This window comes from Plectrocnemia conspersa, unplaced genomic scaffold (assembly GCF_051122295.1).
Source record: "Plectrocnemia conspersa isolate PC_06_02 unplaced genomic scaffold, ASM5112229v1 ptg000001l, whole genome shotgun sequence".
Taxonomy (NCBI): Eukaryota; Metazoa; Arthropoda; class Insecta; order Trichoptera; family Polycentropodidae; genus Plectrocnemia; species Plectrocnemia conspersa.
The window spans coordinates 24,713,436-24,728,698 of NW_028277165.1; the positions used below are offsets into that span (position 1 = coordinate 24,713,436).

Consider the following 15,263-nt stretch of genomic DNA (forward strand, 5'->3'; position numbering starts at 1 on the left):
TTTCACTTTACTTTTACATCGTAACATCACAGCAGCGCCATCGCATGCTACCGAAACTAAATATTTTTTTAAATATTCTTCTGTCATCACATAAAAATCAGGATATTGGAGTAAGGACTGAAATATTCCCTTTACCGTTACGTTTTCGAGTTCGATTAAGTCTAAAAATAAATGTATCTGTGAATTCATTCCAACACTTTCGATACAGATATAAAAACATTTAAAAAAAATGCTTTAAACTCCCTTTTTTTCGGTTACAGAAATAATTTTTAACGTTGTTTTGTGTGCAGCAGATTTTCTGTGATTGAATTTGAGCTTAATTGTAACTTATTATCTTGCACAGAATATGTGTTGGTCCATTCTTTGAAAATTTGGATTCTCGTCGTCGTTTCAGTTCCAAAAGTTCCAACATTTCTGCAATATGTGCAGCCAAGTCTCATTTTGTGTATGTTTAACCATTCATTTTTGAACAAAAGTTTTTTGATCTAATGACCAGCAATCCGACCAATCATTTTGAGTTCGGCCTTGCTCCTTAAAATCAGCTTGAGATTATTCAGAATCATCAACTTGCACCAATATTTTCATATTTTTTGTTATTGTTTTGGACTTTTTTTTAGTGGGACCGGTGGTTGAGAAGTAACTAGGTAGTAGTAGTATTCAGTAACAATTGCTTTTGAAACAGTAAAAATAACGTAAAAAAGGCGCCGGAACGCCGTTCCACCGCGTTACATGACAAAAAAGCCCTGCATAACACCAATAATTTTTTTCTGACATAACCAATGTTAGTGTATATAATTCGGGATGCATAAACGATTATGGTAAATTTTCGTGTCATTATGAAAACTTTACTGTTTATCAATCATCACATATAAATTATTCACGCTCCATTCTCGTTACCGAGCGTTCTCACTGCAACGGCGCCGACACGATTTTATTGCCTTTGACGTGAATTTTTGACTTCTGAGAAGTGATAATTGTTTTTTGCGCTCTCCTATTGGTCAAAATTTGGTTTAGATATGCTTCATTCATTTTCACTTATTGTAAGTCGTAATTTTGTTATAAAAGTCTTATTAATATGAACGCTAGATAATCGAGCGTTTTCACTGTGACTGTGACGCCATGATTGTATTGCTTTTGACGTGGATTTTTGGCTTCTGAGAAGCGATAATAATTTTTGGCGCTCTCCTATTGGTCAAAATTTGGTTTAGATATGCTTCATTCGATTTTTACTTATTGTAAGTCGTAATATTGTTATAAAAAGTTTATTCAATATTAATTAGATAACCGAGCGTTTTTACTGTGACGGTGATGGCACGATTTTATTGCTTTTGACGTGAATTTTAAACAGGGACGTGAGCAGGTGATTGCATTTGTTCCATCATTTGAATATGACTAGAAAAATGCATGTCATTTAATGAAATACTATGAATCTTAATGAAATCGAAATTTTTTTTGTATATCTTATGACTGGATAAACAAAAATGTCAGAGGTGACCTTTTTTATCTCACATTTTAAATATGAATTTGTTTACAGGCCGCCCTGATATAGTCAATAGTATGTGCACAAAGATCACCAAAGGCAACACTGACTTAATTCAGTTTATTGCGTCCCATATGAGCGATAGCACTGCTTTTTAGCAATCTCATTCGTTATCTCCCATCAGATAATAAACATTTACATAGTCCGAAATGTAAGCATGCATTTATCAATCCAACCGATGGATTTATCTCATGAGTTGACACAAGTGTGCGTCTGTTCAACGGAACTAATCAAAAGCATTCGTTCTAAAGATTTATTTTTTTAATGCACCGTGACGCTTTTTACAGACATATGCCACATGCTTCAGAAGAAATCTAATAATAAAAAATACATAATGTGATAAATTACCTGTTAGTTCATCGGCGTCTACGTCTCTCAGGACCAAAACAGCAACAGTCTGCAACGCAGGGAGACCCCAAGCAGCTAGTTGAAGAGGAGGGCCTCTTCTTTCAATGGTGGTTCCTTTGGCTCTTCCCACCACTCGAGCTCTCCACGTTTCGGTCAAAACCACCCACCTGAGGAAGAAAAAAATTGATTATAGCAATGCTGTAGGTACACATGTCCCTCGGTGGTCCTATTCAGGATCACCAAAAGTCATGATTGTATATTTGTATGTCACGCCGTGTGTTAGCTTTATTTATTTACAAGTGTTCTCGGAGCATAAACACTGGTGTACGAGGGTCGATGGGAATATCCGGCGTCTTTCTCACGGGGAGACCCATCTCCAGAGCCGGTTGACTGGCAAACAACGATATTGACTTCTAAAAATAAAACCACAGCCACGAACAGAAGGCGTAGGGGAGTATTGGAGTCCTTAAGAAATATTTTGCATTGTGGTTTGACTTAATTTGAAGAACAAGAATATTTTTTACAGGAAAGAGTAAAAACTAATTTTCTTATCTGATTAAAATGAAATACTTAAATTAATATGTTCCAAATATTAAAACATAATAAATTATATTAAAAAAAATGTATCGACATAGTACCTCTTCTTTCTATAAATAATAAATTTTGTCAAAATCACAACCGAATCACTCAAATGATGATCTGCAACTGTATTTCTCAAATTTAAAATGCATCTGGTCAGAGATTATTTGTATATGTTGCACATTTTTTCTTCCTTTTTTTAATTAATATAATAAATTAGTATCACATTGACATTTTAAAAAATCGAGATTTTTTTATGTAACAGAAACATGATATGCACGCACAGTTTTTGCGGCGTTTTTGTAATATGAGCTGCTCAATCCTCTTGTGCAAAAAAGGGTCGCTAAGGGTCAACAGTTTCTAGAATTATACATACATATATCATCACATTTTATTTACTTTTTAATTTCACTCTTGTGTCTGTGATCAACTCCCATTTAACAAAAATTATTAATATAAAACATTTTATACGAAATTATTTATATTTACAAGAAATGTAAGAAAAAATATTTTATTTTAACCTTTTTAAATTTTAAGGAAGAAGACATACATTTAAATTTATACATGCAATTGACAATTCTTCATACAAAAAGTTTAAACATTGGTTGTTTTTCTAAATGTGATGATATTTTTGCCTTCATTTTTTTATGACAATGTTGGATTTACGAGTTTTTTTCTTAAAAAATGCACAGCAATAAAAAAAGTCGAAAGAGGCGGATTATGATACTTTTACATCTAGGTCTTCATTTGAGAATATAATAACTGTGTGAGAATATAAAATGTATCAATTTCAACGAGCAGACGTACGGAATCTCAGAAGCGGAGTAATGGGAGATGCGATGCTGCATGATTCATTATACAGTATATATACACAAGATCATCCAATTCGAGTTTCCTATGTTAGTAGCACTGTAAATCAGATTGTCAATAATCGCGCGTGTTCAAAGATTGAATACTGATTTTTAAAAAAATCTTTAGATAATTGATGCTGATTTTTCAAAGAAAATTTTATTTTCTGATGAGCACATTTCAACGTATTTTAATAAGCAAAATTGTCGCGTATGAGGCGAGGGATGTGATTCACGAGAGACCATTATATGACCAAAAAGTGACTCTTTGGTGCGCATTGTAGTCAGGCGGCGTCATTGGGCCTTACTTTTTTTAATACGATCGGAGCGTAATAGTAAATAGTGTGCACTATAGGCGCATGATAACCGATTATTTTTGACACGAAATCGAAGATGTGGAAGACATGTAGTTTCAACAAGAACATTGGATGTCTTGTGTGAAAAGATCACAAATCGCACTTTTAACATTTTGGTGACGTCAACAAACCGCTAAAATCATGCAATTTAAAGCCGTTATATTTTTTTGTTATCATGCAATTTAACACTAAATGTCGTGTCTACGCCGACAAACCCGAAACGTTGGAAGCACCTAAAAACCAACATCCGCCATATCCGAAATGTACGAAAATTACATCGAAAGAATCGGCTGCTGCAAAAAATCCAGATTTAGCCATTTAATTGATATTATTTTTAATTATAATTTAAATACATCAAATTTTTAATTAATAAAAAATAGATTTGGAAAGTGCAACTGAAGTTGGATCAACCTTTACGTCCGTATTCATATAATATATTACAGTGATATGTTCGTATTCATGACAATATTATTCAAATTTAAAGTTCTTGCGTGTTTCATCGCACCCGACCCAACTCACATTTTATGATTTTTTAAATATTCATTTGATTGATGTATTCATGTGATAATTTGTGCTAAACACATTTTTTTTTAATATTTTTTGAGGTAAACTAAACGAGTTGTCAGTCCCCAGCATTTACAATAAGTACGCGAGGAGCAAAGTAAACAGCGATCGTCAACATTTATCCTGCACTAGTTGTTTACACATTGTTAACGCGCTCGCGCCGGTGGTGGTCGGGCACATTATTTGACTTGGGTGTTTGATTTCGGCGCCACGATCGTGTTACTACATTCCCGGTTATTTTTTTCACTTCACCAAAAACACACATGGTTATTGCCGGAATACAATATTCATAATTCGAGATGAGGATGTGTCGAATGTCACCGTCGGCCAGGCGACACGTGTGCGGACGCCATTATTCGGAACAGGGGCCGCGATCCAAAAATACTGTGATGGAAGTCAGACGGTGGCGATATTTTTAATCGGCGGCATTCATCCTCCAAACAAATTCTATACGCTTTCAGCGTCGATCGTAAAACTAACCGCCCGCGCGTTTCTGCTCCAGCGTAGTACTTAAAATAAGTACGATTTGGTCGATATTAATATTTTGCTAAGGTCGTTTTGTTGCGTGTGTCCGGGGCCGGATATTTGTTTGGACGGCGGCGAATGTTTGGAATCGGATGTATCAGGCGGCAGGGACGAGCCAATTCGGTGTGGGCAAATAATTTAATTTTCATAAACAGTCAATTTTAGTCAGATGTATAATATAATAGTTACAGATAGCGTTAATAGCATTTATTTCGAGAATTATTTCCAAGAAAGCATGCATATTTCAAAACATCTGGCACGGATCTACCCTTTTTATGCAGCGAAAAAAAATATATTTAAAAATCAGAATTTTTGTCAAAAATTAATTTTTTATACAAATATTTTTAAATGAATATTTTTTATATCGCTGCGTAAGAAAGGGTGGATCCGTGCCAGATGTTTGAAAACATACATGATTTCTTAGAAGCTTTTGATAGAGAAGTATTTAAATGGCAAAAAACTGTGTACGATTTTCTCAACTTATCTAATTGACATTATTTTTTTGAGCTTTGGTAATCTAAGAACTACATAATTAATTAGAAAACAATAAACCGCTTCGCATGAGAATCGTAAAAATGCATGGAGCTTTCCATAAAATGTGTCTGTCGGTAAACTTAATTCTATTCATATCCCAAATTCATGTGAACGGTTCTTATTAATCCACATCCTTTTTATACAATATATGCTCATTCACTCTATTATCTCGAAAGTACTTCCATGGCCAAGCCTGCCGAAAGGTGGGGCTGAGAGGGGACAGATTTCCTGAGCCCGTTCTCCTTGAGAGGCCCAACTCTGGAAAAATCATAGCAAGAATATATTTACAAAAAAAGTAAAAACCGACCTCAAATAATGAATCTGAACTAAACGATAGTTGTTTGAAATGTATGTACTGCTGTATTTCAGGTATATGTTCCTTCAGCTTATTTTATACATACAATAAATATAAAAAGCGGAACATTGCCTTCAAAAGCACCCACTTTTTAGGTAGTACTTTGACAAAAAACATTATTATTCAAAGGGATAGATTTTTTTGCAAATTATTGTTGACTTTAACGTTTTTTGAACGTTTAACAAATATTTGACATGCAAGGATATATTCAACGAATGTAAATTAGTAGCAGTAAGTAAAGGTACTCGATCTGAATTTTTAGATCGAATACCTAAGGAAGAAGCAAAGAAATAACAAAAAATCAACAACAGCACCAGCTGAATTATATAAATTTAATCTTTTTATAGATTGTATTGTCAGTAATTTGACAACTGGACTTAGCAAAGCTAAATAAATAATGCATTTCATGTGGTAATTCCTATTTTTTTTTTAGAAAAAACAGCTTCGAATCTATCCTGAATATATTTTTTTAAATATCTCAATTCAGTAAAATCATATCGAAATATATTTTCACCAGTAGATATATATTTCTACTAGCGAAAATATAATTTAACTGATATGCTGCTCTAAAATATGTATGAAGCTCAATTTGACAGTTGCGAAATGTCCATTGCAGTTCAAACCCAAACCTAACCTAATGTAAGTTCTAAAATTAATTATAGTTTTAGAACTTTCATTATGTCAAGTTCAAAATACAAACTTAGCTAACTCATCTCTCAGGGAGTAATAAGTATATATAATACAATATCTCACATATTGCTCCATAGTTTGTCTACATTTCGATATCAGACTATGTTTTAAAAATATATAGCTATCCTTACCGATATCACTATGGACTTATAATATAAGAGGGCTGATCAAAGTATATTCAAACCGAATTTTGGTCAATAGGAGAGAGCAAAAACAATTATCACTTCTCAGAAGTCAAAAATTCACGTCAAAAGCAATAAAATCGTGTCGGCGCCGTCGCAGTGGGAACGCTCGGTAACGAGCGTTCCCACTGCGACGGCGCCGACACGATTTTATTGCTTTTGACGTGGATTTTTGACTTCTGAGAAGGGATAATTGTTTTTTGCGCTCTCCTATTGGGCAAAATTTGGTTTAGATGTGCTATATTCGATTATCACTAGTAATATTATTTTAAATTGCACGATTGCACGATTTTATTGCTTTTGACCTGGACTGGAAGTTTACTATATGGCAACACTGTGCACCAAAGAAAACACGATTAATTATCAGATAAATATTATGAGTAGATTTTTTAAATAATTTTTAATACCTAATTAAAATATTTAGCATAAAATATGATTTCAGAAAATATGTCGCAACGTTGGCAAATTTTTATATTTATTTGTGGCATAGAAAGGGTTAAATCGTACCTATCATTATTTATTAAAAAAATAATATTACGATGTTAAAAAATATATAAAGTGGCATTTTTATCATGAGGCCCGGAATCATTGTTTTTTCAGTTCGGTTCGCTGGTAACAATAGCTGTTATTGACAATTTTGACGATTTGGAAGCCCAAAAATCTGTAATCAATCGAAGAAGATCGATCCGTTCTGGTCCTTCGATTATTCGCGTCCATTATAACAAATCATGATCCTATTGAAGTTTATTTTCTTCAACGATCATCCAGTTCTCTGTTCATCAATAATATAAAGAACACGTTGTAAATAACATATATTTTTTATTTATCAATATTCTTGAGAATCCAGAAGTGAAAATGAGAATTATCAGAAATGAAAAACATCGAAAAACAAAAACGCATTGCCAAAAGCTAAAGTTAACTTTTAATGTCAATGTGAATGTGAAAGCTCATGTTGTTTATCTTGTGGGTAAACAACAGGATACGGCAACACGTTTCGCATAAATACTTTGTTACAAACAGTTCTTTAACTCGCTTTACAAGACTACTTTCAGGAAATGCCAGAACTAAACTACACGTTTAGATCAATGAGTTAATCTTTGGGTAAGTCACTATATTCGAAAACATAACGCATTCAACGTTGAGTTGACCATTCGATTGGTTTTAAAGTTGAAATCATTTTAAAAAATCTGCACGTTATGAGTAGACATAGGTTTATTCTTAGATAAGGCATCAATCAATTCTTTAAAAAAACTGGTATTTATCATCACATATATTATTTTCGGCTCTTCTGTAGATAATTTTAGCTGATCTATTAGAGAATTTTTTCTAGTCTTTGATTTCGACAGAATGCGTGAGAGATAAAACAATTGTTTCAATATATTTCTAACACTTTTGCATCCAATGGTTGACACAATAGCACGCGCGCATCCGACGCGGGAATGCGACAAGCGTTGGGCGATTACCTGGGAACGCGCGAACATTTCGATAAGGCGACCGACGATGTCACACCTCTGGATTAATTAACGAGCCGCGCCGCGCTAATTAGACGATGATTTACCTGATGAGCGGCCATGGCGGCGGACTCCAGGTGTAACGACCCGACAACCTGTTCTCTCTACTTCGACGGCCGTTTCGACACACGCGAACGAGACCGTTTTTGGTACCGACAGCCGAACATAATCGATCGCAGCTTGGATCATTTACGGGAGATTGATGCCATGACACGCCCGGACGATGGGAGTTTGATTTTCGTATTTGCCGAACGACGCTCGTTAGGGGGCGTGTGAATGTGCGACCGTACAAACGGTCCGCATGTTTTCAATATGCGGCTTACTAGAGAAATTAACACATTGCGTACGGTGTGCACAAATTTGTATCATATTAACTAAAAATAGTTAAAAAAAGTAGAAATTCTAAATTCCAGAGGCTCAAAACTCGGGTAAAATAAATTCGTTTCAAGATGTATGTTTACATATAAATATACAATTTTTTTCTATGGAATTATCTCACATATTATTTATTATAAATAGTGAAATCACTCAACACCAAATTGCGAATCACGTATCAATAATATATAAATATATTTAATTAATTTTTAACACTTTACGGTCGATTTACGCGGCGATATTCGCAAGACACCCAACCGTCCAATTTCGAACAAATGTAACGTTTCCGTTAGGCTAAACGCACGCTGTTATAAAAATGTTGCAGAAAAACCTCACCTTATCGGTTTGATTCAGGTAAAGATGGTAATTTTTTTAGAGATATGTTTCTTGAAATTCTTATCTACAAAATTACAAAAAACCCAAAATATTCAAAGGTAAAAGCATAAAAAAACGAAATGTTGAGCCAGACCTAATATCTAAGTACATATTATCAACCCGAAGCATTATAACAAAATTATCAGTGATTCTCAACTTTAAATTGCGTTAATTTATTTTACAACTTTTTGCATTATTTACAATATATTTTTGAAATGCTTATTTATTTCGTACTCCTTCATTTATTTATACTATTTTCTAAGAAATAAATTACAGTAAATCAAATTCAAAATTTTATAATATAAAATATAATGTTTTTTATTTATAATTATTTTCTGTTATATATATAGGTATGTATGTAGAGGTATCGTGGGCATTTAAATGCAGATTCATCAATCCCAAATGTGATATTTTATAATATTATAATATTTAGACCTGAAATGTTCCCGATCTGTTCAAAGTAAATAAACTGTTCTCAACATGTTTTCAATTACCAACATATTGAATACCGGGCATTATTCCTAAAAATGGAGCGTGCGGCGGGGATTATTGCGAAAATTAGGACTTTAATTAATTTGTGTAACTATCCAAGCACATTGGTGGCTTAAGTCTTTATTGGATGCGAAGTATACAGTAAGTGTGTGTTTTTCATTATTTTAACACATTGCGTACCGTGTGGTAAAAATACAAAAAGTGGTAAATATATAATATTAACGCTATAAAATGTTTAGAATCACTGATAATTTTTAATTATATTAAATATACTATATAAAATTATAATACATAAATTATAACAGAAATATAAAAGAATAATACATAAAAAATAAAAGATTGCATTTAGCCATTTACGTTTGCTCGAAATTGGACAGTTGGGTGTCGTGCAAATATCGCTGCGTAACTTGACCGTCAAGTGTTAAAATTTTGAATTGATTGTATAGGTCACAAAATTAGATATTTTCGGTTTTTATTATAAACAACAGTATTTTATCATCATTTTATTATTATCTTTATTGTTTTTATTCAAAAATATATATATTTGGCTATTCTAAACTAAAAATTATATTTTATTTTATTGGTACGCGATCCACAGTTTGACGTTTACTGATTTTATCATTGCGAATACAAAAAAACGATCATCATGAATCTGTTTTTAAAATTTGACGTTAAAACGTTGACTAATTAAAGAGTTACGATGTTTTAAAAAAAATAAGTTTGTATCCAAATTTTCGCAAATAATCCCCGCCGCACGGCTCCATTTTTAGGAATAATGCCCAATATTCAATGTGTTAAATTTTGAAGAAAAAAACATCATGCTGTTAGCGGTATTACTGCTACATATATATATATATATATATGTGGATGAAACATATATAACGAACGAAGACCCAGACCAAACTGACATATGACTGATAGGTTAAAAAAGGATAATAGTAATATTATTTTCATGTAGTAGACGTGAATAAGTCGATGTCTAAAATATGAATTTTTTAGGACATTTGGAAAATACATTATTTGCTTTAGCGGTTTTTTTTATTATTATTATAATTGATTAAATAGTTACTAAACCGTCCATCATGCGAAATGCTCAAAAGTTCATTAGCGAATCGAAATAATTTATTCACAACATAAAACGCTGATGTCATTTCAAATGTCACGCATCTCGAGTTGTCAACTTATTCAACAGTACATACAAAAAACACAAATATAATTGTAATTGGTTTGAAAGGATTGAGTTAAAGCGACATTAATAAACGAATTAATGGTTTCGTCACGCTGTCCAAAATACGTCAAAACGACTCAGTGAAAATGGGACATACAAGGAAGCAAACGAATGACAATGTTGGAGTGGCGTAGCTAGGGTATGTGCCGCCCAGGGCGATCCTTAAAATTGCCACCCCCCCCCCCCTCAATACATTTTTTGCTAGTTCATAAAATCAGCATTGGTTATTATTCGTGGATTTATATATGTTTTTAGTGCATTCAGGGTTAAGAACCACACTAGACGATCCCATCGCGAATATGCCGCCCCCAAGCAAGTGCCGTCCGGGGCGGCCCAACCCTCCATAGCTACGCCACTGCAATTTTGTATCACAAGTCCCTTAGAAATCACTAAAAGACTAGTGCGATGTCTATAAACTGATCCATTTTATTAAAAACGGTGAGCAAAGAACAAAGGAATGGAACCCAAAGTAGGAAAAAATTGATGTGAAAGGGGTATAATCTGAGATTGCATGGCAGAAACGCCATTCGTTTAAATTGCGTTTTATAATTATTTAAATTTTCGTGAAATGTTGCGAACATTGAGAATGGAGCGGATTATTTCTGCTTGTATTTATTAAAGGGCGCTTTCTTTTAAAACAAACCAGTAAGATTTGTCCACTCTTTACATACGTTTAACGTTCAGATTTTATGAATTTCGTGATAAGTTTTTGTATTTTGTTTTGAAACGCGAGACGTTCAAAGATTTTAGTTTTGTGTTCCAACAAGATATTTTTTATACTTTCACCCGTGGGTAGGAATCATATTCATGTGCAAAATCTGCATAGAGCTTAACACAACTGCAATTATAAAATTTAGCTACAGGAAAAATTGTATTTGTAATGAATAATAAATTAAGGAAAATACTTGTTTAATATTTACTTGACAGCTAAAATAACTTATGCAATAACAAGGAAAATTTTAAATAATCATAGTCTTGTTTTTGTTTTCGCAGTGGTAAAATTAATAAACGTTAAACTGTGTCAAAAAAATTAACAATAATTTGTTTTGTGTGAAAAAGTTTGAGCCATTGACGAGATCTTTTCAGAGGCAAATATTAAAAGCAAAACTTCATTGGACCTTTAAAATAAGATAGGGATTGATGAGTGTGCATAGGAAGGCCGATTTCATTTTATTTTATTGTAACCTAACAGGCATAAGCCCAATGCGTTACAACGGAGTAGGTCTGTACCAACTAGATAAAATACGTTATTTTTATTTAGTATCAAATAATATTTATTAACTACAATCAGTGACATCTATATAAATAATTTAAAAAATTTATGTGTATTATAATTTATAATCAATAGGTTTTTAATAAAACAAAATTCGTGTCTGCCACTTTCATCATTGGGGGGGGGGGGGGGTGATGGGGTGTAAGATTTTGTTTGGAATCAGAGTGAAGCGAAGTAGTGATTGTTGTTAGAGATAATTCAAAGTTTATTTTATCTTTAATAAAAAGTACGAACGTTAGGATACAATTAATCGCATTATTGCCGTAGCGCCTACTTAATGAAGCACTTTTTAAAGTTGTTAAGGGACGGTGTCGACAATCTTTCAATGCTCATTGACTTTCGGCTGCGAGTTTTAGTGTTTTAGGAGTCGCGATCGCGTTCCTAATTCTTGCCGTTGCGGTTAGGACGTCAACGCTTGAGAATGCTCCTCTTACGCAAACCATCCAGCTTCTCAACTCATTGTTTGTTTAATGGCTATCATGACACATTAAGGAAGCCTATCAATGGTGGTCAGATTTATAACAAAAAAATAAAGTAATAAAATAGGGATTCGAAGAGTGTATCTAGAAACACAAAATTATTTTAAAGGCTAAATAAATATTTTTTGTATGCAGTTGAAACAATTAAATGCATAAGGTATTCAGTGTGGTAGAGGACTATAATATAAATTATAACCTTACCCTTCAATGGATCTAAAATTATCGAGTCGAATTGTAATTATAATAATCACAAATTGAAACATCAATCAACGATATTAAGGCTGTGAATAAAAATCATGAATAAGACATGCCAACTACTCGAACATCCTGGAAGCTAAATATAATTAATACGATCACAATCTGTTTATTTAAAACAAATATAGTACATATACATAACTATCCAGTTATAACTAGTATGACAACGAACCTAATAAATATAAGAAGCATAGCAGCAATTCTTCTCATACAGAACTGGAATTCTTTATGAAAACTTGAAAAAAAAAATAGAGTTTCAGGAGGTCCGAGCTCGCGCCGCTCGTGAAGGCATTTCAATATCGTTGACCTCAACAACCAACGGCGAGACCCTCCGTACTTGTTTATTTGTTTATGGGCACCGTAAAGTTGTTCCTCGTTAGAAGAATGTAACCAAGCGCATCTCGCCTGAAGTCAAGCAAGTCTTCCAAGAATCGATCATCGCTAACTCGAATAGGAAACGGATGGCGACGATGACTCGAGGAATCTGCCCTCGGGTATTGTAGTACTCTCACTATACTTAATAGTTAGTACTGGCTCATAAATCGCGAGGATCTGGCTAGCGTGACGCTAATTGCATAAACCGAGTGTATAAATATCACACCCACTGACCCAGAGATTGCAGTAATTATCGTCGGTTTCCTTCCTGATGAGGATATGGTTACTTGCAAATCTCCCACGCAGTCTGCCGAAATAAAAATGAGCGGATACACGTTTCATGTTTTTTCGGGTCAGACAATATCTGAAATTTTAGAATTTATATAATATCTACATTGAAACGGCAGCATCGTATTACGGCGTTTAGTAAACGAAACAGTATAAATATATACTATAAATATTCCGACACTGTTTATTTGTAAGAAAAACATTCAATAAAACTTCTAACACATACAAACTAACCTAAATATATGTTTATTTACTTTAGATCTGCCTTCAAGATTTAGAACTAGATGTAGTTTCAGCGTTAAACATACATATTTATGTACATGTGTTCGACTGATGCATCGTATAATTAGGGATTGCAATAATACCGGTATTATCGAGAGAGAAAACAGAAAATACCGGTATTATTAGTACTAAGATTATCATTATTTATTAACTGAAAAAAGAATTTACCGCACACATGATTCAACATATTTATTGATTAGCAAAACCAAAGCCTTCGAATATTGTTTCGATATATTTAATATTTTATTTACAAACTATTTAATTAAAACACTTTCATTAATTCTAAAAAATATATTTATGAAAATTTTGGAACAGTAAATCTAGGACAACATCGTCATTGATCGATCACTTCTGGATGCCTCCTAAATTTTTATATCGAGGGCCAGAAAAATTTGATTTGAAACTTTTTTTTGTGTACTCTCAATGATATGATGTAATAAAAAGCTTTCATATTTAGTTGTTATTTTTAAATATATTTGCATGTGTTTTAAAATTTTTAATAATGATGTAATAAAAATAAATAATATTTAATTGTTACAACAAAAAAAACATATTTTTCATAGTTATTTACTTGAAAATTATATCGTCTAGTTGGTAACAGAAAAAAATAATATTGCATTATTTTCCAATGAAAAAGTGTATTTTTTTTATTTAAATATAATTATTGAGACTTATTGCTAATATTTAGCACGAATTTTAGGACTATTTGGGTAAAAATATGCCGTGAAAGAATTTCGTGTATGCAATACATGCTTTTGATTTAACTTCGCCAGCCATCCCTATCATTAAAAAAAGAGCGCGGTTCTCTGTTACATAGCAAAATTACCGCGAACTGCTAGGTACCGTTAGATTTGCTTGAGATAAAGCAAATGTATTCATGTATGTTGATACAAAAATATTACTATATTACTACCGTTATTTAAATTTGTAACGCTAATACCGGTATTGCAATTCCTACGGACAATATATTATTTTCTTCAATCTGTAAACCTAGTTAAAAACTTAAAATATGTATTAAATTAGTAGTTCAAACAAGGATCAACCGTATGTAGAAGACTATTAAATAGTGGCGGGGAAGAAAAACGCGCATATATAAATTGTTATAAAGCTTTTGTGAATACGAGAGAATGCACAATTTAAACCACTGTAAATCACATAACCGCGCAATAAAATTCAAAGAAACATTTTATTGCAACTTACGATTATGCTTTGAGATATACAATTTTCTATAGAGCTCCCGACGTGAGGTCAACACACTACGGAACACTTGTCATTTGAAAGAGAGGGAGAAGATAGAGCCGAGCAATAACTTATTTATTTATTTACATTATATCTACAATCAGGTTTTATGGCTTGAAATTAAATAATTTGAATATACCAATAACAAGCCGATCGAGTGGAGAGACGAAACGCGGCCTGAGGCGATCAGGGGTGGCCAAAAGTCGTGTTTATTATTTTTGTATACACATTATATACATAGGGGGTTTCAGGCGATAAGATAAGCGAATTTGCAGCTTGGAATTGATTTTGTGTGTCTAAAAGAGAAGCTTTGTTTTTAAACCACACATCTAATTATATATTGTGATCGGTCTCAGTAGAAAGGAGAGACTGACCATTATGGTGCGGAGCCAGTTTCACTGCTCGTTACCGAGATCTTGGTACTGAGGAGATAATTGCAGATGGGAGAAGATAAATAAATAATTTAGAATGATTATAGGGCGCAGCGGAACTTGCGAGACGTGAAAATTTGACCCGAAGTCTTTTACGTTGTATGCATATATGCATATACATTTTATACACTCACAAATA

At 33.1% G+C, this 15,263-nt stretch overlaps 1 protein-coding gene across 1 annotated transcript in view; it reads right to left on the bottom strand.

Moving 5' to 3' along the window:
• The window catches only part of fz4 (frizzled 4), a 77,602-nt gene that overhangs the window by 17,784 nt on the left and 44,555 nt on the right, over positions 1-15,263 (bottom strand). The window contains exon 2 of the mRNA XM_088193591.1: positions 1,889-2,055. Coding sequence (XP_088049717.1) covers positions 1,889-2,055 — 167 coding nt within the window. The remainder of the gene's footprint in view (positions 1-1,888; positions 2,056-15,263) is intronic.